The sequence below is a fragment of the Vombatus ursinus genome, unplaced genomic scaffold (genome assembly GCF_900497805.2).
Source record: "Vombatus ursinus unplaced genomic scaffold, bare-nosed wombat genome assembly UNPS02009205.1, whole genome shotgun sequence".
In the NCBI taxonomy this organism is placed as follows: domain Eukaryota; kingdom Metazoa; phylum Chordata; class Mammalia; order Diprotodontia; family Vombatidae; genus Vombatus; species Vombatus ursinus.
In genome coordinates, this window is record NW_020948983.1 from 54,912,082 (window position 1) to 54,939,648 (window position 27,567).

The 27,567-nt window shown below is 40.0% G+C and overlaps 2 protein-coding genes across 2 annotated transcripts in view; both read right to left on the minus strand.

The window, feature by feature from the left end:
• Positions 1–8,969: 8,969 nt before the first annotated feature.
• On the minus strand, positions 8,970–18,518 carry PDCD7 (programmed cell death 7). The gene is made up of 5 exons (XM_027851775.1): positions 17,332–18,518; positions 16,062–16,200; positions 12,643–12,879; positions 12,107–12,194; positions 8,970–10,384 (listed from the first exon to the last, which is right to left on the minus strand). The coding sequence occupies exons 1-5, from the start codon at positions 18,178–18,180 to the stop codon at positions 10,258–10,260; spliced, it is 1,440 nt and encodes a 479-aa protein (XP_027707576.1). The 5' UTR covers positions 18,181–18,518; the 3' UTR covers positions 8,970–10,257.
• A 492-nt stretch (positions 18,519–19,010) lies between these two features.
• Positions 19,011–27,567, minus strand: part of CLPX (caseinolytic mitochondrial matrix peptidase chaperone subunit) — a 46,833-nt gene continuing 38,276 nt past the window's right edge. The window contains exons 12-14 of the mRNA XM_027851734.1: positions 25,087–25,179; positions 24,550–24,656; positions 19,011–20,852 (exon numbers count right to left, since the gene is read on the minus strand). Of these exons, the coding sequence (XP_027707535.1) occupies positions 20,762–20,852; positions 24,550–24,656; positions 25,087–25,179 (291 nt within the window). The 3' untranslated portion in view covers positions 19,011–20,761. The remainder of the gene's footprint in view (positions 20,853–24,549; positions 24,657–25,086; positions 25,180–27,567) is intronic.

Here is a 27,567-nt window from a genome sequence, read left to right on the forward strand (position 1 = left end):
CTCTTTGGCAATTAGAAAACACTGTCTTGGTTATCCCTTTTACTGTTGTTTTGAACCTTCTTAAATCTTAGGTTGCGATTTACTTTTTCAAGTGTTTATGTTCCCTTTCCCCAACTAGACTGTCAGCTGCTTGAGGGCAGGGATCATGTTTAATTCTGCTCCTGTATTCTGCTCCTGTATTCTTCACCTCCACAGCATTAGCACCTGACCTTACATACAGATAGTGCAGTGGATAGAGTCATGAGCTTGGAGTCAGGATATGGAGTCAGGAAATCCTGAGTTCAAATTTGTCCTCAGATGCTTACTAAGCTTATGACTCCAGGCAAGTCACTCTCTTTGCCTCAGTCTCCTCATCTGTAAAATGGGGATAAAAATAGCTCCCACTTCCTCAGCCTTGTTGTGTGGATCAAATGTGATAATAACTGTAAAGCACTTAGCACAGTGCCTGGCACATAGTAAGCACTATATAAATAGTAGCTATTATAATAACTATTTATTCGTATTGTTTTGAAGAACTTTACATATATAACTCAATCTGTAAAGGTGTCTATTTGTCCTGAATTAAATATAAGGGAGGAGCTGCTTAGAAAAGCTTTGAGGGACAGCTAGGTGGTGCGGTTGATAGAGCACCGGCCCTGCAGTCAGGAGGACCTGAGTTCAAATCCAGTCTCAGACCAAACACTTGACACTTACTAGCTGTGTGTGTGACCCTGGGCAAGTCACTTAACCCTAATAGCCTAAAAAAAAAAAAAAAAAGAAAGAAAGAAAAGAAAAGTTTCCAGCTTGGAGCCCTCCAGGCATGATAAGTGACAGCTTCCCTCTCTCTCATGGCCATCCATGCCCCTCATTCAAGCTGTTTCCCCATAGATGCCTCAGAAATGCTTTAGTGATTTTGGGGTTTCTTACCCTTAATTATAACAGATTAAGAGCTAGGAGGAGTCTCAGAGGTCATTTACACTAATGCCCTCATTTTCACAGGTGACATCATTGATGCCTCAGAGATGAGGGCACAGAGTCAACTCTGTCAAGCATAACCATGACTTGTGATAATAATAACTCACATTTACAAGGCATTTTCTTCACAATAACACTTGAGGTAGGTAGGTGACTCTGTAGTGTTACAATAATCCATGTTGTACAGGTCAAAGAATCAGCTTTTGTATTATCTATATCTTTATCTGTGAAGAGCAGCTAATTGGTGTAGTGGATAGATGCTGGACCTGGAGTCAGGAAGACCTGAGTTCAAATGTGACCTCAGATACTTATTAGCTATGTAACCTTGGGCAATCCACTTAACCCTGTCTGCCTCAGTTTTTCCATCTATAATATAAAATGGGCTGAAGAAGGAAATGGCAAACTACTCCAGTACCGTTGCCAAGAAAACCCCTGATGGAATCAGGAAGAGTCAGACACAACTAAAATGAATGAACAAAGAAGAAAAACAACCCTGCAAAATATGTTTTTTTTCCCTTGACATAAAGCCCCAAGAGACCAGGGACTCTCTCCTTTATGACCAAATTTAGTTAAAAGTAAATATGTTGTCTTTTGTACATAAAAAAATATTATCATAGTAGAGGATGCACTTGGAAGAAGTAATGAAGGATTCTAATGAATTAGCCACACTGCCAATGGGTCTTCCTTGTGAAAAAGGGAACATTTTGGCCAGATAATTCGCCATGGAAAAGACCTAGTTAATCTATCTAGATACTGCATCAGAGAAGAGACTTGCTGCTACTGCTCTCTAGACAATTAATCAGAGTATTGTGTCTAGCACAGCTCCTTGTGTAATCAGAACTGCCCCCCAAGATATACAGAAAAGTCAGGGTGGTCGTTTTTGGGGCCAGTGGGGTTTTTTCTTGGGGGGGGGGTGGATCATCTTGCTTCTGGGACCAAAAAATTGGAGGCAACGACTCTAGTCATTGGGAGAGAGGAAAATATAATTGGGACGTAGCAGACAATTAATAAGTGCTTGTTGGTTGACGTCACTGGTGCTAAAAAAAGACCAGGGGCTCCACTGCTCAATCAGGCTTGTAAAGTATCCTGCCATTACGAGACTGTGATTAACAACAAAGTCCCCAGCCCATTTTCCATATTCTCTCTACTCTGGTTGCCTGAACGGTACCCTTTTGTAGTATCTTTTCCCCTTCTTTCCCTCTTCAAGGCTGCCTTTTAAGTTCATTAAGTTCATTTTGCTGACACCAAAATGGCTGGGGGTGGGGGCAGGGGAGAAGCAAGGTGTGAATTCTTCAAACAACAACAATTCACTATTGCTCATCAGTAATTGGTGTTAAATTACTCTGCAAATGGGAAATACTCCACATTGCAGGGTCACACCAATTTCTGTCCATGGTACTTTCCTTGCTGGTACCGGGGTGGGAGGTGGGGGAGAGCTTTGTGAGAGATGCTAGAAAGAAAGCTTCAGAATTCCACAAGGCACTAAGGAATAGAACACACTGAGCTGCCCAGAGGGAGACGTGTCAATCATTGCATTTCCTTTTTTTTTTTTTTTGAGCCAATCACTATAGACCAAAATGACTTCATCTCTCTCTTCTTTCTTTCCAGATTTACATATTTACACACTCAGGATGTTTCTCATTGGCTAACCCCACAAAGATGATCTGTATCTAAGGAGTCAGCACTGTGAGATGATCTTCCAAGGCTTTCAGACGCAGTAGTCACAGAGGCTCCAGGGGATGTCTCAAGGTCAATAGAGAGCTCGTAGACACATCAGAGAACAAAGGAGGAAAACTGGGGTTTATCTTTGTGGTTGAACGTTGGGTCAGTCAGATCAAAGTTCAACAAAACAGCAAAGGTGGAGTGCATGGTGCTGTTTTTCCACATTTTGGAGTCTTATTGGTCTTTTAGGTGACTTCCTTTTAAATGGTTTCAGGGAGGAACAGTGTGAAAGTTCCCCAGACACGTCAAAAGGAGATGTGTATGTGTACCTGGTTGTTGCTCTGTCGTATCTGACTCCTCACGACCCCATTTGGGATTTTCTTGGCAAAAATATTGGAGTGGTTTGTCATTTCCTTCTCCAGCTCATTTTGCAGATGAGGAAATTGAGACAAACAGAGCTAAATGACTTGCCTAGGGTCACATAGCTAGTAAATATCTGAGGTCATTTTTGAACTCGGGTCTTCCTGACTCCAGGCCCAGCACTCTATCCACTGTATCATTTCACCTCTCTGCCTGGTGGCTTATTGTTAGATCAGTGTGAGCATCTATACCGTGGAAATCAGCAAACACTACTAATCTATGACATGATTTATTGTTCTGTTGACTCTTTAGACATAAAAAAGTGATGGAGATAATGTTAACAATGAAGATTAAAGTTAAAAGTGTGTAGTTAGTACAAACCTACTTCCCCTCTCTCACCCCTGCAGAGAACCAGTTTTTTAACACTTAACCAGCACATCACTATGTGTTTCCCTAAAGTAAGAAACAAGGTAGCTCTTTTCCTTTTAAGGACAAAATTTAAGATTCTACTGATAGGTTATAATACCCCACAGGACCTAGTTTCGAGTCATCCCCTTTGCAATTTTGGGCAATTCATTTCACTTCAAATCTCATTTTCATCACTTGCAAAATAAGCTATCCATTCATCCAGAGGATAAGAAAATTAGCCTTGCAGGCTTGCTGTGCAGAGAGGTCTAGGAGGTCCCCAAGGTCTCTTTTCACCCTAACCTGAATGCAGTGATCCCATAAAACAATATTTGCAAGGATTTAGTAAGCTTCAAAGTACTATAGAGATGGGGCTCTATCTGTTGGTAAAACGAAGCTAGTTAAATTTGTTGATAATCTGCAGTTATGCTGGGCTCTTTACCCCAGCCAGACACTTTGCCACAGTCAGCCGATTAACTATTTTTCTTTGTTACAAAAGAGGATTCAAGGAGGTGAGGGTTGAGGGGGAGGCCTTGATTACTGTGTAAGGGATTAGCATAAATCCCCCACCACTTCTGGACCAACAGCTCCAAGCATCCTCTTACACAAACGATGACATCATTCCACGTGGGAAATAGGGTAATCCGAGCCTGGAAAGGTAGCATAAGGCCATCTGGCTAAACCTCTTAATTGTCAAGTCTGCCTTGGCTCTGCTCCCTGCAGCCCTGCTGTGGGGCAAGCGTCTGCTCTCCTGCCATAGGCAGATGACAAGGGGAGGAACAGAGGGGCAAAGAGCCTAGTCTAGTGCTCAGAGGTAAATCATCATCAACAAACCTATCGGGGAGCAATTATGTCTCAGGCACCATGGGAGGTGCTGTGTGTGTGATGTGTGGGGAGTAGGAGGGAATACATAGAAATGAGGGCGCACCTGAGTTCAAGGATTTTACAATCATCTTATTGGTGAGGCTAAACACATCCCAGAGAGCTAAAAAATACAAGACACCATATACCAAGTGCCAAACAATAAATGGGGGGTCTACAGTATGATAAACATTTATTAAGTGGCTACTATGTGCCCAGCATTGTGCTAAATGCTGGGGATACCAATAAGAAAAAGACAGTCCCTGCCTTCAAAGAGCTTACAATCTAATAGAGGAAGACAATAGTAATAATAATAATATTATTTAATATTGTCCCTACTTGGGAAAGAACCCTGTGGGTTTAAACAGTTGCAGGAGGCCTTAGAGTAGGACTTAAGCCTTAAAGGATAAGTTGAGGGTTTCTTGGCAAAAAGTGGTGTGCCATTTCCTTCTCCAGCTCATTTTATGGATGAGGAAACTGAGGCAAACAAGGCGAAGTGACTTGCCTAGGGTCACACAGCTAGTAACTGTCTGAGGCCAGATTGGAACTCAGGAAGACTCATCTTCCTGACTCTAGGCCTGGCACTCTACGGACTATGGCGCCACCTAGCGGCCCTCAGGTAGGACAGACAGGATTTCGTGAAAGCAAGAGAAAAGCAAGTCATCACAAGCAGTGCAAGCAAAGGCATTATAAACAGCACCCTGTGCTTTGGGGATAGGGAGTATTAGTTTGGCTGTGGCAGGTGACACATGGGGAAGATGGAGGGAATAAAGTTGGAGAGGTGGATTGTGGCCAGATCGTCGAGGGCTGTGAAAGCCAGGCCAAGGAGTTTGTACTTCGTCCTCTTTGGAAGCAGACTTTTGTGTAGGATCTTGATATGCACACAAAGCAGTGTTCACAGTAGAATCTTCCAGAGATGGATTGGAGATGGAAGAAAGCTAGAGGCAGGGAGATTCAGCAGGATAATGGAAGCTTCTTGAGGGGAGGGTCTGTTTCATTTTTATTTTCACATGGATCCCCAGAGCCCTTGCACGGTATCCCGTCCCTAGCAAGAGTTTAATAAATGTTTGGTGGGTGGTCTAGCCTCTAGCCACAATTGACAAATATCAGGACCAGGGTGGTGTTAGTGAGAATGGAGAGGAAATTAAAGGCAGGAAGCAAATTCCTAAATTACCACATTGCCATAGGGAATGCAGTGAACTGGGGTTGTTTGGAGACTTGCTGCCATGATGAATTTGCTATACGTTAAGTCTCAAATCCTATTTTAGGTGATATCTGCTATAGCTAAAAGCTCTGTTTAGACTGCTTTGAAAATTGACTTTTGGGAAGCCAAATCTTGAGACGTTTCCTTTTTGGCCTGAAGAGAGAAATCCTTTCAGGAATGGAAACTGCAGCAGAATCACCAGTCCTAACTCACATGCTCCCCCTAATAACTAACATCAGCGTGGTCTTGAAACGTCTGATATTTGATTAAAACACCCTTGGTTCTGCACAGTAGGTGCTCTATGAGTACTGTCAATTGAACCAAAGACCTTGTCCATGTCCAAGAATCTGAATAGTCAGCAAGAACACAAGACTGCCTCCAAAAAGTCAAATCATACTAATTAGTTAATTAGCTGATTAATTAAAAGTTAATCATATTAAATCCCACTTACCCCTATCCTGTTTTTATTTTTACTTCAAAATTTTATGTTCTGAATTCTCTCCCTTTTACCTCCCTCTCTCTGCCTCTCCCCCTCACCCGGGTCAGAAAAACAAAACAAATTACAAATATGGATAGTTAAACAAGTCAAATTCCCATATTAGCCATGCCCTTTGCCCCCCAAATGTGCCTCAATCTGTACTCTGAGTTCATTACCTTTCTACCTGGAACTAGGTAGCATGTTTTATCATGAGTCCTCTAGAATTGTGGTTGGTCATTGTGTTGATCAGATTTCCTAAGTCTTTCAATGTTGTCTTTACAGTATTGTTGTTACATAAATTTTTCTTCTGGTTCTGTTCACTTCACTTTGCATCAATTCATACAAGTCTTTCCAGGTTTCTCAGAAACCATCTCTTTCATTATTTCTTATAGCACAATAGTATTTCATCACATACATATACTAAAACTTGTTACAATTGATGGGCACACCCATGCACAGTTGAACAGTTTTAGGGACATAGTTCCTCATTGTTCCCCAGAATGACTGGACCAGTTCAGTTTCACTAACAGTAAAGTACCTGTTTTCCCTCAACCCTCCCAGCATGTCATTTTCCTTTACTGTCAACTTAGCCAATCTGATGAGTATGAGGTAGTACTTCAGAATTGTTTTAATTTGCATTTCTCTAATTATTAGTGATTTAGAGCATTTTTTCATATGGCTTACTGATATCTTGATTTCTTCCTCTTAAAACTGCCTATTTATATCCTTTGACCATTTATCAACTTGGAAATGGCTTATTCTTATAAATTTGATTCAGTTCTCTATCTTAGAAATGAGACTTTTATCAGAGAAACTTGTGGCAAATTTTTCCCCCCAATTTCTTTCTTCTCTTCTGATTTTAACTGCATTAGCTTTATTTGTTTAGAAACCAATTTTATGTAATAAAAATTGTCCATTTTATCTCCTGTAAGCCTCTCCATAACTTGTTTGGTCATAAACTCTCTATTTGGGGTCTGTTTTGGAAAAAAATTCTATGTGGTGAGGTTAGGTTGGGCCAACTTGGGAAATCACTATGTGGACAACTAAAGTTAGCCTAATGCCAGCCATTCATTATCTTGGAATAAGTTACCAGTGCTAAATTAAAATATCTATTTATCTGTCTGTCTATAGATATGTATTTTAAAAAGAGGAGTATGATTTATGGTATTCCTCCCCCAAAACCTTGTAATATATTGCCTGTTCCCTTAAACACACAAACACAAAATAGTAATTCCATATGTAATAAATGGCTCACGGATCACATCAAATGCCAACATTCCATGCACACTTTGGTGCTTACCTGGCAAGGATGCAGGGTAGCTTCCTTCTTCTCATTGGAGTGGATGGAGCAGTAAGGCTACCTAGGTGGCTCTGACACGTCGATCTTCTTTGTGTTCTTGCATGTGGAGGCAGTGCCATAGGCTCGGCAAGGTGAATGGCTTTAGATCACAGGCAGCAAACTACTGGTTTATAGCTATAAATCCTCTCACAGCGTAACCCTAGTTACTAGGCTGAACATCCCCTGATGCTGTATTTATGTAATCAAATTCTGCCGTTTAGCCTTCCACAAATCTTTGTACTGGATTATTGTATCTAAAATAAGCTGTACTTTCCCCTTACATGACATGTCTCAACTCAGACGCCCTTTCTACAGTGAGAAAAAAAATGCATATAAAACTTCGATGTAGAGATACTTTATAATGCATTGGACAAATCAACTGTCTATAATGCTGATTAAATTGGTTGTCGAAATAACCCAGTTTCAACTTATAGGCATTATGGCCTATGAGTTTGGTGTGGTGTAATAAAGGGGAAATGAATTACATATTCCCTAATATTGTGCTGAAAAATTCTAGAAATGGCAAACATGATTTTTCATAATTCTCTATGCTTTCCTCTTTGCCTATTAAATTACTTTACATCCTTTAAAGCCCAACTCAAAACATCACTTTGTCATCTCTGAAGTCTTTCTTAACATTCCCCTTGGGTAACCAACCCTTCTCTGCCTCAAACTTCACATCAGTTTTTCCACTTACGAGACAGCACAGGAGTGGAAAACAAAGCACTGGCTCTAGAATCAGAGAACTTGGGTTCAGATTTCATGATGAGCTGTCAGCCTGATCATCACTGAGTCTCCCTAAGCCTATGCCCTAATCTGTAAAATGGGTGAGTTGGACCAAGGAACCTCTGAGGAGCCTTCCAACCAAAGGTCTACGATCCTAACGTACTCATCATGTAAAGCAGGCATTGGCAACCTGTAGCAGGTGGCCTGTTTTTGTGAAAAAGTGAAAACTATTCTTAGCTCACTGACTGGCCTTACAAAGACAGACATGGGGCTGGATTTGGGTCTTGGGCCATAGTTCGCCAACCCCTGGTACATTGTCTGGTTCTCTGTGTCATTGCCTTACCAGACTACTTGCGCAACAAAAGAGATCATGTCTTCCCTAACTTTCTATTTCCCCCAGGGCCGAATGTAGTGTTCTGGATATTTCTTAAAACCTCATTATTTCATAGGTCAAAGATTTCATCCATAGAGACATTCCCTCTACTAATGAAAATCATGATTCTTCTATAATTTATCCTCTCTCCAAGTTTCTGTGGCCGACCTGGTGAGATACATTTTCAAAATTGGGGAAGGCTAGTCTTTGAACAATAGACATGGAGCCCATCCTCAGATTGTTTGGTTGGACCTGTCAGAGCTTGTGCTCTGTTGGCAGAAACTTACATTTGCTGAACTGAATTAGAGGGGCAAAATGTAGAAGTGGCCTATATTCTTTAAATGTCTTTAAATGGGATAAAAATTTTTGTCTCACACTCAAGGATTTCCCAGGTTGGCAATAATATTTGCCTCTAGGTTTGAAGCTGCCAAATGTTCTATTTCATTCATCAAAGGATAGAGAAAGGCTTCAGCCAGTAGGACCAATTTTTCTGAAGAATTACTGTTGCTTTCACAATTTGAAAACAATTTAGATATCTTTTGCATAGCAGGCTATGTACTTTATACAATCATTTTTATGTGTGTCAAACAATTGAGAAAAGCCTTAATTTAAAAAATAAAGTATTTATTTGACTTTATAAAGATATAAATTAATTTTATACCATCTGGCATAAAGCATGTGTAAATTCTCATTTTACAGTACTGAATATCTTCAAAAACAGCACTTCATTGATGAAAATAAATTTTACTCTGTGAAAATCTGTCCTCTCAGCCTACGCTACCTATAGCTATAAAGATATATATATATATATATATAATGTATGTATGTATATGTATATATAGATATATATGAAATGCTTTAGCAGCATTTCAACAGAGAGCTCATCTACAATCAATGAGCTAGCAACAGGTAAACAATATGATTGACTTTACAATATAGCTGTATATTTCCTCCAATGTGTAACAGTTTCAGGATAGGAAGTCTGTTCCCAGGGGCACACTAGAATCTTTATCAATGAAGATGTCGAGCCTTCCAATCTCTATACAGAAATGTATTTACATTAGAACTTTCAATCTGCAGAAAAGGCATGACTCTACAATTAAGGCAGATCCATCTAACGTGTGGAAACAGGCATTCAACACCTTGTTCAAGTTTCCTGAAGAACAAAGCCCAGGTTAGAAGACCCACTATTCAAAAACCAAAAATCCAAAAACCCAACCCAGACTGGAACCAATGGAGAAGCACCAACATGTTTTCTCTTGTTGAATGGCTACAAGTAGTATTGACAATGAAGCTCCAAAACTATGGGTTGGGAGAGAGCCAGCAAGAGGGAGGCAGCTTACAAATCGTTCTCATCAGTGCTTTGATCTGTTTTGAAACGTGTAGCCCTTACTCCAACAAAGGACTTTAAAACAAGATTGTGTCATTTTTGCTTTATAAAGACTATTATTTAAAAAGACTATTAGTACCAACCTAGGACTTATGACTTTAAGTGAAGAGAACAAGATATTTGGCCTTAACACCCATTAGAACCCTCCATTTTCAGGAAAGATCAACAGTGCATACCTGGATTTTCTCTTTGTGTACATGAACACACCCACACACATTGCATAAGAGAAGTTACATTTGACCCACCCCCTCAAAATAGGGGCAAATTAAATTTAAAAGTGCAACCACAAAGGCCATTCTATACAGTAAGAGCACAATTTACATCCCTTCCTCCCTGTCCTTTGCCTTTCCAGAGGATCAATATTAACCTACTGATTCCTAAGGTCCCTCCAGCACAGGACTCTACATCATGAAAATAGAACTTTCACTCAGTGCTGCCCAAGAGAGCTCAAAGGTTCTGTCCTGGCTCAGTACGTAGAGACACAAGCATGTTCACGAGACCATCTTCATTGGTTTAGTCTGAGCGCAGCTGCCCAGGCATCACTGCTGGGGAGTGGAGGAATGACCCACCCTTGAGGAACTGAGGTTGCTTCCGGATGATCTGCGGGTACCAAATACTGATCCCATTCGTGCCTTTCAAAGAACATTTCAGAAGAAAAGTTAATTTCAGTTTCACTTTAGCAAAACATACAATTTATTTTTGTTACACTATTATAGAACCTGTCTTGTTCTAAAATGTAAAAGATTAAGTTTCTTAAATGTAAACAAAGAGAATAAAACAATCTTTACTTGTTTCTTTTTTCAACTACAAATACTGTCAATTGATTAAACTCCTGACTAAAATATGGAAAGTTATTTTTGGAAGTTCAGAATTGTATCCAAACATAAATGTTTTGTCCTTCACCAGAATACAGGAAGTAGCTCTCCTTAGTATGGAAAATGCTACGTTCTTAGGGAATCACAAAATGTGAGAGAGGAAAGGGATCTCTGAAGGTTATCTTTAGTCCAATTCCCTAACTCTACAGATCAGAACTGTGAGACCAAGGGAGGCCAAGTGACTCGCCCTAGGTTACGTGGGTTATAAATAACAGAACCAAGATTCAGATATCCACCCTGAAAAATCCCTATCCTTCATGTCACAATTTAATTCCATTTCAGAGATGAGGAAAATGGAGTCAGTGATTTGCCCAAAGTCACCCAGATAGGAAAGGATGAAAACACAAGGCTCCTGCTCTCACAGGACCTAAGTTTCAAAGACTTAAGTCCAGAACAGATTTTACAAGATTATTACTGTCCGTTCCACTGTCAGTCCTTGTTGATAAGTTTATTTTGCATTCGCATGAAGAACTGGAAAAATGATGCTAGCACTTCACATCAATATTGTCTGAGTGTCAGTATGGTGAAAAGGAAAAATAACCTTCCCTTTTTCAGTATGTACTCCAAGACGCCAGTTACAAGAGGAAGTACCAGAATAAGAAAGGTCATAGTCCTATACGTCCTGTACAGATCAGACCAGAACTGGGGTGGCATCATCCCCCAGGGTTCCACATTTTAATTACAATGACATGGTGGAGTACATCCAGAAAAGGTGACTAGCATGGTGAGGGAAGAGGAGACCATGCCACAAGAAGATGGACTGAAGGAACTAGGGATGTCTAACCTAAAGAAGAAAAGATTCTGGGTATGTGGATAGGAAGAAATGATAGTGGTCTTCAACTATTTTACAGGCCATCATGTGCAAGGGGCAGTAGACATTTCTTATTAGCCCTGGAAGGCAGGGCTCAGAACACCAGGTAGAAATCACAAAGGCAGGTCTGGCTTGGTGCAAGAAAATCTTCCTAACACAGACTTATCCAAAAGTGGAATGGGCTACTTTGGAGGGTGATGGGTTGCCCTTTATTGGAAGTCTCTGAGTGGAAGCTAGATGGTCACTTGTCATGTAAATTATACAGGGGGTTCCTTTTCAGAAATAGGTTACATCAGGTGGCTTATGGGATACCTTCCACCTGTAAGCTTCTGTGATAAAAGTCAGAAGACCTAGGATTCTTCACCAGACTCTGCCACTAACTAGCTATGTGGACAAGGGAGTCAGTTAAACCCTGTTGGACCCATTTTGGTATCTATGTAATTAAAGACTTGGACCACATTATCTCTCAAGTCCCTTCTTAGCTCTTAGCCTTACAAAAATAATAGCACTAACATTCTGATTCTAAAAGTCTATTTCATAAGTAACATGATACAGGGCTGTACACGAATAACTTGACAAATTAACATAATTCTACTACGTCACATTAACTTCTTATTTATTTACTGGAAAGGGAGCCTATCATGATTACAAATAACTAATGCTCTTACCTGATCTGAATGAGAGCTGGTAAGGAATGTTCTGCCTGTAGATAATACTGCCTGAAGGGTTGTAGGAGGTGACTAAGTGGAAACTCAGCTGAAAAAGAAAAACCAAACATAGCTACAACTACAACCAAATACAGCATACAACTTATTATTTCTTACATTCAGAATAACTTATAAAACTATGGTTAGCAAAGTACATCAACTTAGTCTATTACTGTGATGATTTGATAGACTTTTATATGGTTAATCATCTCATTCCAATTCTTACTATTTAAGACCCTGCAGAAATAAACAGTTTATTACCTACCAGCTTTCTAAAGAAATTTCTGTTTATCTATTATCAATATTCTTCATTTTCTGGGTGTCCTAGACTCCTTCGGCAGTCTGGTGGAGACTATGGACCCTTTCTCAGAATAGTGTTGTTTTTTAAAAATCATAACAGAAGGAAATACCAAGTTTTACTTAGTCTGTGGAGACCCTTGCTTAATAATTCTTGCTATGAGAATTCCATCTATTTCTTTTTTAGTTACAGAACATACCTGGATCCCCAAATAACTTGGAATTAATTTCTTGTTTCTGATGTAAAATCTTCTCTTTTTCTTTTTTCTGTTTCCTTTCTAATTCTCTTTTTCTCTCTTCTTCTTGTTCTCCCTCCAACATAACTCGTAGTGCCCTTTCTTCAGCTTCATACAGTTCAGTGCGTTTTTTGATTAATTTTCTCAGTCTCTCTACATGATGTTCAAAAGCTTCATCTGCTGAGGCAGGTGGACAAACCCCTGCAAAGAGCGAGCCAAATAACAATTTAGATACATGTACCTAAATATCTGACCGAAGCAACAAAACCTATTACTTTCATGAAGTCACCACAAAATCCCAGCTACAATATGAAAATGTCCACAGCTTAACTGCTGGCATCTGTCAAAGTCCTCACTACCCAAACAAACATTATGGAGAGTACACTGACAGTATTCACTGAAAATCACAAAAGTGATCACAATTTTTGACACAGAGATTAAATTGCTACAACTTTTTCCTTTAAAAAATCATTAAAATGGGGGGGCAGTGGGGGAAGATCTCTTTGCACAAAAATATTTGTAACTGCAACAGCAAGAAAATGAAAACAACTTCTAAATTCAATGACTAAGAAATGACTGAATTTATAGTACTTTAATGTAATGATATTAAGGTGCTGTTAAAGGGATGAAATATAAGGAAATGGATAGAACAATATGAAACAATGCAAAGTGAGAACAGCAAAACCAGAACTGTATACACGTTGACAATAACTATGTGCAAGTGTATGTGTGTATATATACACATATGTACATATGTGTGTATATGTATACAGACACATGTATATATACATACCTACATGTCTATCCATACATATGTATGTGCATATATACAGAGAGCTTTTATAATAAATTTTTTAAATTATACATATTATTGTATAAAGTGTTGAACTTGCTTGACACATTAGTTCTTTTGCTGAACTGCAAAAACCTTTACTTAGCTGCTTATTAAATCGTTAGCTGGTTTCCTATAATTGCCTGCTGGCAGGTCTCACTTTATCTCAGATAGTCCCCAATCTAATCTATCTCACATTAAGCTTCTAGGCTAATCTTTTTTGTTTGTTTGAAGGAAAAATATGAGAACTTTTTGGCTTAAAAAAAAAAAAAAGCATTTTCCTTAAAGTAAATTATATGTACCAAAAGTATACTATGCCTAGCATGAGGAATAGGGAATTCTCCTATTCAGGAAACTCCAAATCCAACTCTGAACATAAGATAATGAAGGAGCAAGACTAGATGATCTTTAAAGTTTCTTTCAGCTCTAAATTTTTGTTCTATAAGAAGGCAATGAAAGCTGATAGCTACGCCTTTCATCAGGACTACTTGGAGGTTGTCATAATGTCTACCCTCAGAAGAGCTAGGGAACTAGAACCTATATGAGTTTATACCCAGATAAGGCTACTAAAAGGCACACAGTGCATTTTTTCCCTGGGCCAAACTTTTTAAAACACATTTATGAAAATGAATGAATGAATGAATAAAAAATAATAAAAACACATTTATGCTCATTTTATACTGTCATTTTAAACTACTAATCTGTTGTTTTATAATTAATTTGCTTTACATGAGGTTTCCTCTAGGACTTATTTCTTCTTTTTCATCCCATAGTACTTAGCATGACACTTCAAAAACAGTGGGTACTGTTTAATAAATTAAATAAAAGTTATAATTGCTGGAGTGTTAGAGGCCAGAATTGAAATTAAATCCTGATTCTGGCATTAACTGTGTGATTTTAAGTTAGCTCTTTCTGAGCTGGGCTCTAAGACTTAATTAAAAAGAATGTGGTCCCTAGTAATTGATATAACCAGGGTTACATAGCTAGTTAGTGGGGCAGTCAGAACCAGAACTCAGGTCTTCTGATTCCAAATCACAGCAATAAAAGCAATTTATATATATTTTAAGATATGATAATAATATTAGCTAACATTTATATAGACAGCTAAGTGTCAAAGTAGGTAGAGCTCTAGGTCTGGAGTGAGGAGGACTCATCTTCATGAGTTCCAATCTGGCCTCAGACATTTACTAGCTGTGTGACCCTGGGCAAGTCACTTAGCCCTGTTTGCCTCAGTTTTCTCATCTTAAAATGAGATGGAGAAGGAAATGACAAACCATTCCAGTATCTTTGCCAAAAAAAACCCCCAATGGAATCACAAAGAATCAGACACTATCGAAACGACTAAACAGTAACAAAACATTTAGATAGTGCTTACTATGTACCAGGCACTGTGCTAAACGCTTTACGATTATCATCTTATTTGATCCTCATAACAACCCTTCGAGGTAGGCGCTATTATTATCCCCATTTTACAGATGAAGAAACAAAAGCAAAGAGCGGTTAAGTGACTTGCCCAGGGTCCCACGACCCCTAAGAAGTATCTGAGGCCAAATTTAAATTGAGGGCTACTTGACTCCAGCATTCTGTACGTTATAGCGCCACCTAGCTGTTGCTCACAACAATCCCATGAAGTAGGTTTTACAGGCGACTCCCCTGAGAAATATCAAACAAACATCAGAGCCAATATTTGAACTCGGTTCTCTTCTACCTCCAACACACCATTTCTTTGCTAATCAAACCACTCAATATTTAATGAATGAGTGACTGCTATGGGCCACAAACAGTGTTAGGTATAAGCGTTATAAAGCCAGAACATAGTTATTGTGCTCAGGAAAGAAGGTACATTCTATCAGGGAAGACACTGCAAACACATACAAGTAAATACAAAATATATATAATGTAAACTGCAAGGAAATTTAGTTGGGGGAGGGGGCTAGAAGGAAGAATGCACCAGAACACATCTGCAAGATTCAAGAAAGGCCACATACAGGAGGTGGTGAGAGAAGTGGAGGCATGGGGAGCAGTCTCTACACAGGTACAGACACAGGAGAAGGAATGTGATAGGAAAGAACAGAACAAAAGATGTGTCTGTCTCAGGAAAAGGAAGAATAGATAATGAGGCTAGAAAGGTGGGATGGAGTCAGCAGGTAAAGGTAAAGGGTTTAAAACACTGAACACAGGATTTTGTATTTGATCCAGATAAAGAGCCAAAGTAATTTACTGAACAGGGGAGTGATGGGATTAGACCTGAGATTTAAAGAAATCACTTTGGCAGCGGGCATGATCGTAAAACAACAGGATCTTGGGGGAAAATTATATTCAGCACACTTTAAAGTTTCATCTGCATTATTTAAATCTTGCCCATCACTTTCTTAAGTCCAATGAAACCCTGATATGTAGCATTTGATTTCCAAAGTGTAAATGTTCACACTGAAAATTTAACAGTCAACTGGTACCAGCTTGTTCCAGCACACCTCAGGATGAAAGTATTAGTTAATATGTAAGTATAAGTAATACATAATATTAGTTAATATATAAATATATTAGTTACCTTTCCTAGCGGCAGCCTCTTTTCTCAGTTTCCTCAGTTTCTCTAAGGCTCGAAGAATATCTACCATTCTCTTGGTATCTGCTTGCTTTTTCCTCACTTCTGATAAAACACCATCAGCAGCAATTTTGAGTTCTTGTTCCTGGTAAGAAAACAAATTATGAACCTTTATCTTCAAGGTCAATCTTACAGTAAGTAGTTGCCTAGAAAGTGTATTTTAAGAGTGGCAATAAAATCATCCAACCTAAAAAATCTTCCCCATTTAATTAAGCAGTACCTGAAATATCACAGGCAATAATACCCTTTGGATTACTGGGGGAAGAAAGAATAAGCTGGTATCAATTAGTACTACTGTGTATCTTTCACATAACCTGACTGTGCCTCAGTTTCCTAATCTGTGAAATGAGGAGGCTGTTTTAGAAGAATTCTAAGGTCCCTTCCAGCTCTAGATTTATGATCTTTTTGAGTTATGTGACAACTGAGATCATGACACTGAGTAAATACGAGTTTTGACTGTGAGATGGTGAGAGGAAGGGATAACTATCCAGGTATTGAGCTTCTAGAACTCTTTGAGGGGAAGGGAGGAGACAGTGCCTCGGCAGCCAGGGGGCATGTAGACACTAATAAATGTAGCACAGGCAGCTCTTCGGTGCTGGGCCTGGAGTTGGGAAGATCTGAGTTCAAATTCAGACCTGAGTCTGAACATTTACCAGCCATGGGACTCCGGGCAAGTCACTTAAGTCGTTTGCCTCAGTTCCTTCATCTCCAAAATGGGGATAATAATAGCACCTGCCTCTTAGGTTGTTGTGAAGATTAAATGAGATAATAATCATAAAAGTGCCAGGCACACAGGAAGCTATACAAAAGTTAATAAATATTATTATACAATGGACAGACTAGGAAGTGACCACAGAACACGGGGAGAAATGCGCAAAAGCCCATTCTTTTCTTTTTTGACGGACAACTTCCAATCTTGCCTAGGCCGTTAAAACCACATAGGGTGGTGTTAATAACCTCAGAAGCAGGAATTTGAGAGAAACTCTGAATGCTGCTCTACTTTTGCCTGCCCTGCAACCAAGACTACTTCTAGTCTTTCTTCTACGGGGGGTGGGGGGGGTGCACCAGGGAGTGGGAGTCGCCCCATCCAGGCTGAGGACCCCCCGGTTCGGATGATGGAATCACAAGTTCAGGGCTGGTAGGGCCCCACATCAGGACCAAGGTCACGGAGTGAGGCCTGGGAGGTCGGGGGCGGTGCCTCCGCCTCCACACTTACCCGGGCCTTCTCCTCCACTTCTTGCACGCACTTGTTCCTCCAGCGGTCGATCTCCTCCTCGCGCTCCGCCGCCCGGGACTGGGCTGCCTCGCGCTCGGCCTCGCGCTCGCGGGCCTTGTCCCGCAGCCGCTGCCGCCGCCGCCGGACGCGCTCCAGCTTCCTCCGCGCGGCGCCCACGTAAGCAGCCTGGCCCAGCGGCTCGAGGTCCCCGCGCAGCTGCTCCCGTAGCGGAGCCGCCTGCTGGTGCAACCGCTCCCAGGCCTCCCCGTCTGCCTCGGCTTCCCGCAGGGCACGGCACAGGCCGCGCAGCCGGCTCACCAGGCGCAGGGCTCCGCGCAGCCGCCACCGGAGCTCGCCGAGGCTGGGCCCGGGCGGAGCAGCCGCCGGCGCTGCCCCTGAGGTCGGCGGGCCGTTCGCTCGCCGTGGGGCTGCGAAGACGGCTTCCAGCCACTGGCGGTCCCGCTGGCGCTGCAGAGCCGTGTCCCCGAGCCCGTCGGGTGGCGGGGCCTCTGCCCAGCGCTGGGCCCACGGAGGGGCCGGGGAGGGTGGCGGAAGCCGTTCCCCGCCCTCGAGCCCCGGGAAAGGCCTACACTGGGGGGGAGGAGGGGGTGGCGGGATAGGGGGCGGCGGCGGGATCGGCGGCGGCAGGAAGGGGCCCGCGCTAGGGCCTGGAGTTCCCAGGAAGGGGCCCAGTCGCGGAGGTAGCGGTGGAGGCGGATAGGCCTGGGGAGGCGGGGGCGGCCCGAAGGGAAGGCATCGGAACGGAGCAGGAGGGGGAGGAGGAGGTGGCGGCGGCGGCGGGACAGGACAGATAGGGGCAAAGCGGCTGGGGTAAGGCGGCAGAGCCATGGACGTGTTACCCCTACCGCCCAAGTGGGCCAGGAGACCCGGAAGAAGCACCGAGAAGTTCCTGGGGCAACTCTTCCGGATATGACGTCGAGCTGAGAGGGCTGACAGCCCCGCCCCAAGAGCTTGCGAGCCAATGAATGAGACTTTATTTTTCGCTGGCCCTTCCCCGTAAACGCTGTCCCTTCGACCCAGGTGCTGGCGAGATTAACACCTGGCTGGGATGGCTAATTCTTTAGACAAACTACGGAGGCGACAAAGTGAGCCGCCAGTCTACAAAGTGAATGCCTGGAGGTCTTTGTTTCAGCCACACTTTTAAAAAAAATTTTTTATTTCCCTTCATCCTATCCCATCCATTTATTCTATTCTCTCTTTTTCCCCTAAAATTATTAGTTGTTTATGTATTATGAGTTTTGGTAAGACATGGTACAGAAGTGAAGGTGTATAGCTCGTACCATTTTTTTTTTTTCCAGTTAGGTGTAGCCTTCATGGCAGCTAGGTAATGCAATGAATAGAGGACTAAACCTGGAATCAGGAAGACCCAAGTTCAAATTCTACCTCAGCTGCTTACTAGCTGTGTGGCCTAGGCACTTAAACTCAGTTTCTTCAACTCTAAAATGGGATGATTATAATAGTCCTACCCCCTAGGATTATTTTAAGGATAAAATTGAGATTTTATAAAGAGCTTTGTAAACCTTCAAGGTCAGCCACATTTCTTTAAAGCACCTTTGGGCTCAGTCCTTGACTGTTTCCTCCCCTGACCAACACCCCCCCCCCACCCCGACTATCTGGTGCTTGTTGCTCACTGTTTCATGGAGATGACAAGATAGCTGTTTCATTGATAGCTTCGTTTTATTCAAATGCCAAAACATTAAGTTCCAAGGTACAAATTGTAGTTACACTGCATTTGTGTTTGATTTAAAAACATCGATCATAATGTTATAAACAGCTTCCAAAACTAAATGCAAGTTGTTTTACTGTTGTCGCTATGTCCCCCGGTTCCGTTTCTGAAGGATTATCCTCAAAAGAATTAAAATCTACTTCGATTTTCTCACTCTACAAAAAGAAAAATTATACAATAAAAGAAAGTAATGAATGAAGTTGCCACACTGTATCAAGGACTTCCTGAAAGTAACTTTAACCATTACTGGGGAGGCTAAGTAGGATTCTTGTTCCTGCTCACTGCTACACAGACCTGACTTGGTGAATGTGCATCTCTGTACCTATCCCATCCAGAGATAAATATTTCACAACTCTCCTATTACCTAAGTCATGTAAAGCCCTAATTAAATTGCCTCTTCAGTACAAGATAAGGGCTTGTAATTAAACTGTTAAGAGCTTAATGTTTTTTCTTTCTGACAAAATGCATGAGGAAAATCCTCATCTTTTGTAAGCAGGCTCAACGATGAAAATAAATGAATGTTTAAACCAGTGTTAAATTCAATTAAAAAAAAAGTGGAACTAGACAACAATAAAACCTGCAGCAACATCTTATAAGGGGAAAAATTTAAAAGGTATCTGAAGATTTTGATAGTTTAAATTTTCTAAAAAATCAAAACTCCTTTGCTAGTTTGCTAAGTTTTCTGCTAAAGGACCAATTTTTTTTTCATGTTTAAGTCCTCCAAGGAATTCAGTTTTGTTCCTCTTTGTTTTGCTGCAAGTCCTAAATCAATGATGACCAAGAAAAAGATGTACAAGAAATGAAAATAACTTAGAAGTCATTTTTGTATGAACAAGTTCACTACTGATTACAGAAAAAAATATACATTTTCTTTCTTTGATGTGGAAATAGGAGGTTGGACAAATATCCAGCACCAAAAAACTGATGCACACTAGAGCTCTTTAGGTAATTGCACAATATTAAAAGTATTTTACTTAAAACTTAAATATACCTACATGCTGTATTCCTCATTTGTTTTTCCTGTTAAGAAATTCACTGAGATTCCAATTATATCCATTGCATTGAAGTGCATCTCAAATGGCCAATAAATCAGACTGGCCAATAAGCAAACTGCCTTTTATAGTGAAACCAATCGTTAAGTTGGTGTCATGAATTAGCAAAGCAGGCTAAGAACATAACTAAACATCATCAAAATTCAGTACTCTTGGGCACTTTTCCATTACTAATATGTCACCATTAGTATCCATTTCAGTTTCAAATGTGAATAAAAAGTCTGATCTTTTCAGGAAACAAATGTGGGTAAAAAAAAGTTGAACTAATGGTATATCAATATTCAGTTTGTAAGGAAATTTATTTTCCCATTTGTAGAGTAACATTATTGTAAAATTCATTAGTTACTGGCAACACCTGCATTGCTTAATATAACTCTTCAGAATTTTGTTAAAGCATATTTTAAAAAACTGAACCAAAAAATGTACATTTTATTTTTGAACATTGTGCCATTAAAGTCCACATAATGTCCACTGCATAAAATCAATGTGATGTTACAATAACATACATGATCTGATTCTTATCCTAAAGGCTTCTGACCATGTATAATATCCTTTAGTGTCGGACTATAAAGCCAGTTGCGATCTTAAAACAAAAGGGAGAAATTTCCACGGGGTGAAGGCTCAACAGTGTTTAACTGTTCGCAGCATCTGCTTGCCGAGGCCATCCTTCCTCTTCAACTCCAGAGTCATACTCCTCTTCAGGGGACTCTTTAGTTGGAGCCCTATGACGAAAAGCAATCAGTTATTCAAAAAAAACAAACTGAAAAGTGTGTGTAGGTATGTTTTTCTAGATGCAAATAAAAATAAATTCCATTCAACATGTCAGCGTTTCATAGCTGGAAAAAACTTTAACACAATTAATATTTATGAAACATTTTCCCCAACACCTTTAATACTGGAAGTAAACACTATACTGAAATGTTTACTTTTGCCATGCGTTGCTGGCCTGGACTAGTGCAGCAGCTTCCTAATGGTTCTCTAGTCGCTCCTCTTTCTAATCCATTCTCCATACAAACTGCTTAAGTACTATTCTAAAGCATGGGTCTGGCAATGTCATTTACTCAAGAAGTGCTGCTGGGTAACACTTTGTCTTTGGGATAAAATATGTCATTCTTTTATCTGGCAATTAAAGCCCTTCCCAGTCTGACTTCCAAGCTATTTTCCCAGGCTAATTCTTTATTATTTCATCATACCCTCTACATTCCAGATAAATGGTCCACTTGCAGATTCCCATACTCAACACTCTATGCCCTGTCTTGCACTCCCCTCCTCACTTCTGCCTCTTGGAATCTTGACTTGACTTCAAAAGCCTCTCCTACAAGGAGTCTGTGCTCCTTACATGTTAATACCCTCCCCTGAGAAAACACTTTGTATTTACTTGGTGTATGTTTTGTGTTGAATTAATTATCTATGTTCCATCTCCCCAGCTCCCACCCCTGTGGAATGTAAGGAAACTCTGAGGATAGGAAGCTATTAATTTTTGTCTTTGTATCTCTCCAGCGCTTTCCACACAGAAATTGTTTTAAAATGCTTGTTGAATGAGTAGTGCAGACAGCAACCAGTCCATGCTACCTCATCCCATGCAACTCTAGTCCATAAACCCCATCTCAGCCCTCCACAGGGGTCCACCTAACATGCCGAAGGCTTTCCTTTAGATCTCTCTACCCATGAAGAAGGTAGGTTTTCCTTTGCTCTACCTACATAGTATTGCTATATCAGAGATTTAAGAATTGGAAGCAACCTTAAAGAGTACCTTGTCCAACTCTTTTAAATATAAGAAACCCAGTCCCAGAGATGTTAAGTGACTTGCCCAGGTCCTCTGAATCCAATCCAGCATTTGTTTAGCTCTACCACTCTACACAGCCAGCCCATCTCCTTTTCCTTCTTTTTTTGTGAGGTAATTGGGGTTAAATGACTTGCCCAGCTTCACACAGCTATTGAGTCTCAAGTGTCTGGTCTGAGGCTGGATTTGAACTCAGGTCCTCCTGACCCCAGAGCCGGTGCTCTTATACACTGTGCCAGCTGGCTGCCCCACCCATCTCCTTTTCTGATCAAACATCTTACTGATCATATCTTTGAAGCTGCTTCTTGGCAACATGGTGCTGCCTACTCACACTCACCAAACATCTCTCTCTATTGCTCTTGGGTGAACAATTTTAATTCTTTGAAGATTAATGTATTCCATGATTTGTAGCAATCTGACATCCCAAGAAAAAATATTCAAAAAGAAAGGCTTTGATTCAGGAAGAAGTCTGAGATCATTAAAGGTATTGCTCAAATTTCCAAGTGCAATCTATATTCTGTTTTCCTACTATTCGTTCCTGGGCTTATCTATCCATTGTGTGTTCAAGACACACAGACACACTCATTCCTTCCTTTTCTCTCTCTCTCTCTCTGTTGGTGTTTGATCAGCTCTGCAGGCTGTCCATCCAATTGCATATTCTAGATAGAAACTCTGAGTGATTACAGACTTCATTAACAGGCTATGCAATGTTTATTTCAGTCATCACAATGCAATCCATAAATTGGAGCATCTAGAGGACTTCATTAACTATAGAGAATCCTCTTACTAGCTGTCTGACCCCGGGCAAGTCACTTAACCCTATTGCCTAGCCAAAAAAGAAAAACAAAGAAAAAAAGAAAGAAAATTACATTAGACATCCTTCATAACAATGGCAAACACTTCTTGCATGCATTTGTTTTCCTCTTGTACATCTCACTTGATATTAATCAGAAATTGTCAAAGTGTCTCTACTGTTGCAAGCTTCAAAAAACCTTGCATGATTTGAATATGTATATGGGAGATTCCTTGTTAGGACAGAACCCTACCACACCAACACATCTTTTTTAATAGTCAATGAACAATAAACACAGTAAGATCTTTTGTTCTCTGTACCCTGCAGTAAACTGTATTACTATAAAGCATGTATCTATAAGACTAATCTGTACCTGTGTTAAGGCCCCTCTTGATGCAGGTATGAAAAGGGAAAGCAGGCATATATTAATATATCACCTGACTTCTTGGGATTGTAATAATTTCTGCAATTTCCCCCCAAATGTTTGATATAGCTCTCTCAAATGTATCTTGACAATTAATCTCTCAACACCCTCAAAAATGCATTACCTACAGTAGGGCCTCTGTATATATCTTGATTGTATAGAATTGTTTGCATGCTATCTCTCCCATTAGACTAGATGTTCCTTGAGAGGAGGGAGTATTTTTGGGGGGCATTTCTTTGTATCCCAAACACTCAGCACAGTGCCGGCACCTAGTACACACTTAATAAAGGCTTGTTGACTGTGTACTTGGCCTGGTCTAGTTGGCTTTTCCCATATTGTTTTCGTTAAAGTTTTTTCTACTCTCTCAGATCTCTTCCTCATTTTTGTCTGTTGTCTTCCTTCTGTTTCATTTTTAAATGCTCTCCTTAAATGTTCACCATTAAGTTGGGTGTCTTGCCATCCTTTCTGTAAACATGCTTTTACCTCCAACGATGGTCAGTCTTATGAGCTGAAACTGGCCATATTTCACACTCACAGATTGTACTAATAAGTTTACATTCTAAAGCAGTATTGTCCTTAGTTAATACCTCTTCCTTGTTAAAGAGTTCAAGTGTTTGCTTGGCTAAGGCAGTTTCTAGGTTCTTTCAGTTCTATCACTATAGCAATTTATTTTTACAGCTAAACTTCATTAGGACATGAGTTTGTATTGACAGATCTGTTTCTTTATCCAGCTTTCATATTTTGATGTCTAAAGCTAGTTTAAATAGGTCAAGTTGGGTTTGTTTTAATTCCACATAACATCTCATTTTAATTCTAATTTGCTACTAACAAGTTCATGGTCTGAATATACAGCTAATTGTTTTGCAGAAAGAGGATTGGTAATTGGTAAGGTGCCAAAGGAAAGGAGAAAAAGTAAAGATTCGAGAAAAAGATGAAATAATTGAAGGAGTAAGGTCTCAGAGAAAGCAGGATATAAGATATAGGATAAAAGTAGAAGAGTTCCTCTGAGATAAGAAGGGAACACTGCTGTCAATTCACATACACTACACAAACATTTCACCTACTTATTCTACTTATTCAACCACACGTGACCTTTATATTTGTGTTTTTTCTTTAAGTGAAAAAAGAATCAAGTTTTAGATTTTTAAAAATTTTTTTTTTATTTATTTATTTTAGGCAATTGGGGTTAAGTGACTTGCCCAGGGTCACACAGCTAGTAAGTGTCAAGTATTTGGTCTGAGGCCGCATTTGAACTCAGGTCTTCCTGACTTCAGGGCTGATGCTCTATCCACTACGCCACCTAGCTGCCCCTAGATTTTTTTTTAACAAGGCTCATAAATACTGCATTTTATAATCCCATGTAATAAATTATCTGTACTTCAAATTATGAATTTGTTTTGGCATGACAATTCATATTACCTAATGTATCCTGGTTCCTTCTTTCCTTCTACAACTTCTTTGTCAACTTCCACACATACAATGTCAGAATTTGGTACTTCAAACATTGGTTCTAGTAACAGCTTTTCCTAAAGGAGTAAGAAAAAGATTACATAGAAAATTGAAGTTCAACCCTAAATTCTTACATTTTGTGTACAGCCACTAAATGATAAAAATATCTACTGGATAGGCTCTTGTTTTATATTCAGCATACCAAAAGGTAACTCAGTTCAGAATCAGCTAGATTTAAATAACTACTATAGTTTCCTTTCCTTAAGTATCCCACTTGCATATTTACAACTGAAGGTTCTCGCTCTCTCTTTCTCCTCCTCCCCCTCCCCCCCAATGATCTCTTTCTGAACCAAGTTACTGTTTGGTGTACTGAATATTTATATGTGTGTGTTTAGGTTTCTGTGCATGTACAATATATGTGTGTATATATACACATATACATACATATTTTTATTTTGAAATTTAAAGTAAAAACAATATAGTTCTTGTAAGGCAATGCAAACTTACCATGATAGAGCGAAGGCCCCTTGCACCAGTCTTCCTATCTAGTGCCAATCTGGCTATAGCCTTTAAAGCATCTTCAGTAACATTAAGCTCACACTACATATTAAAAAAAGAGATATTTGTTAGATATTTGATAAAACTTTCCTAAGTGACCATAGGGTGTTTTACCCTTTAACCAATACGGCCACCGCCCTAGTCCAGGCCTTTGTTACCTTATGCCTGGACTACTGCAATAGCCTAAAACTGGTTTCTTTGCCTCCAGTCTCTCCTCCCTGCAATCCATCCTGCACACCATTTTGATCATGTCACTCCCCTCCTGAAAAATCTTCAATGGGTCCCCATTGCCTAGGAAATAAAGTACATACTCCTCAGCTGGCATTCAAGGCTTTCCATGATCTGGCCCAAAAGCAATCTTTCTAGTCTTATCTCCCACTTCTCTTCTACATATTCTTTAAACTTTGACCAAACCTCTTTATTCTCTGAACATACTTTGCCCTCTCTTGCTTTGCTCATGTGGCTTTCCCTTATGTGAAAAGCCCTCTCCCCAACTATCAAATTTCGATCTATCCTTCAATATCCATTTCACATGCTATTCCCTCCACTGAGCATCCTTTAATCACCCTCCCCAGAAGTAATTTCTCCCTTCTGATATGGCACAACATATTGGTTGTACCACTCTTAGAGCACTTATCTCATATTCCCACACAGCAGAGTGCCTGGCACATACATGTAATACAAGTAATGCTTTTTGATTTTTCTTATGCATGTATATATTCTAGGGTGGGGACCATTTAATATGTGTATCCAATATACCACCTAACACAGGGCCTTACACAATGCAGGCATTCAAATACTTGCTCAATGAAATAACAACTAGCATTTATATAGCGCTTCAAGGTTTTCAAGGTACTTAACAAATATCTCATTTTATCCTCACGTAACCTCTTGGAGGTAGATGATATCAGTATACTGATGAGGAGACTAAAATAGTATAGGTTAAGTAACTTGCCCAGGGTCCCACACTTACTAAATGTCTGAGGTTGGACTGACTCCACTATGCCATTTATTTGCAACATAAAATATTCTAAGGTAGACACTACATGCATTTAAATACTGACTTTAGACATTATCTTATTAATTATGATATATACTACATCATTTAGAATCATTCATTAAGAATGTATAAGGTTGAGGCAGCTAGGTGGTGCAGTGAATAGAGCACCAGCCCTGGAGTCAGGAGGACCTGAGTTCAAATCCAGTCTCAGACACATAACACTCACTAGTTGTGGGACTCTGGGCAAGTCACTTAACCCCAATTGCCTCACAAAAAACAACAACAACAAGAAGAACAACAACCAAAAAAACCCCATAATGTATGAGGTTAAACATGTACCTAACAAAATAAGATCTCTAATGTGGCCTGACAGAAGTTTCTCTTATCCAGGATTCTTATTATTTGGTATAAAACAAGATAATCAACCAAAACAACTAACTATATTCTTATTATTATATGAAAAGAACTAACTTGCATTTGTCACCAACTTTACACCCTGACTAGAGCCAGGGCCATGAGTAGAAAAATGAACAGGGAGGAAGAGATCCTCTTACACATCACTTTTTATAAATGCACATGTTTTTACTGCCAGGAAATTTTGTTCTCATGTGGTATTTATTTTTGTATGACCCATGCCACAGATGCTATGGTGAGGGTTTAACTCTGCTGGACTTTAGAAAAACAGGAGCATGGCTTTCATGCCTCACTGAGAGCCCACAAAGGTCTCTGCCCAATACACGTGTACACAAGCATGAAGATGCTGGAAAGCAGAAGCACATTTTTTACAAACTTGTATGAAAGATGAAAATTCTCTACTCTAAGAGGCAAAATATGGAATATATTGAAATCAGTCAGAGGAAACCAATTCAGTCAAAGAAAAAGTGGCTAACTGCATAAAATCTTATTTCAGTTAATCAAATAAGTATTTAAAGTAAGAATTCCAAATAGAAGACCAATGATCATCTTTGCAGCTTTTAGGAATGTAATTACAACTATGATTAGAAACTAAACACAAAATATCACTTTATGCATCCTGGAAAAGGACTGAATTTTGGTAAGTTAAATGTACTAAGAGAGCTTAACTAAAGGAATTCTCTAAACAAATACTCTAACAAAGTCAGAGGCAGCTGGTTGGCGCAGTGGAGAGAGCACTGGGTTTGGAGTTAGGAGGTTTAAATCCAGTTTTAACAGTCACTAGCTGTGTAACCCTGGGCAAGTCATATAACCTCTGTTTGCCTCAGTTTCCTCAAATATAAAATGAGAATAATACCTACCTCCAAAGGTTTTTATAAGGATCAAATAAGATTAATATTTGTAAAAAATGCTTAGCACAGTGCCTAGAACATAGCAGTCACTATATAAATATTTCCTTTTCCTTTCCCCTTCCCCACTGAGCAAATAATCATCCTCTCCTCTGTTTCCCAAATCTG

Coding starts and splice junctions, on each gene's coding strand:
- PDCD7 (XM_027851775.1), bottom strand. CDS start 18,180: ATGGCTCTGCCGCCTTACCCCAGCCGCTTTGCCCCTATCTGTCCTGTC. Junction 16,201..17,331: donor AAGTGGAGGAGAAGGCCCGG/GTAAGTGTGGAG, acceptor TTTTCTTACCAG/GAACAAGAACTCAAAATTGC. Junction 10,385..12,106: donor CCAGCTCTCATTCAGATCAG/GTAAGAGCATTA, acceptor GTTCTTTGAAAG/GCACGAATGGGATCAGTATT.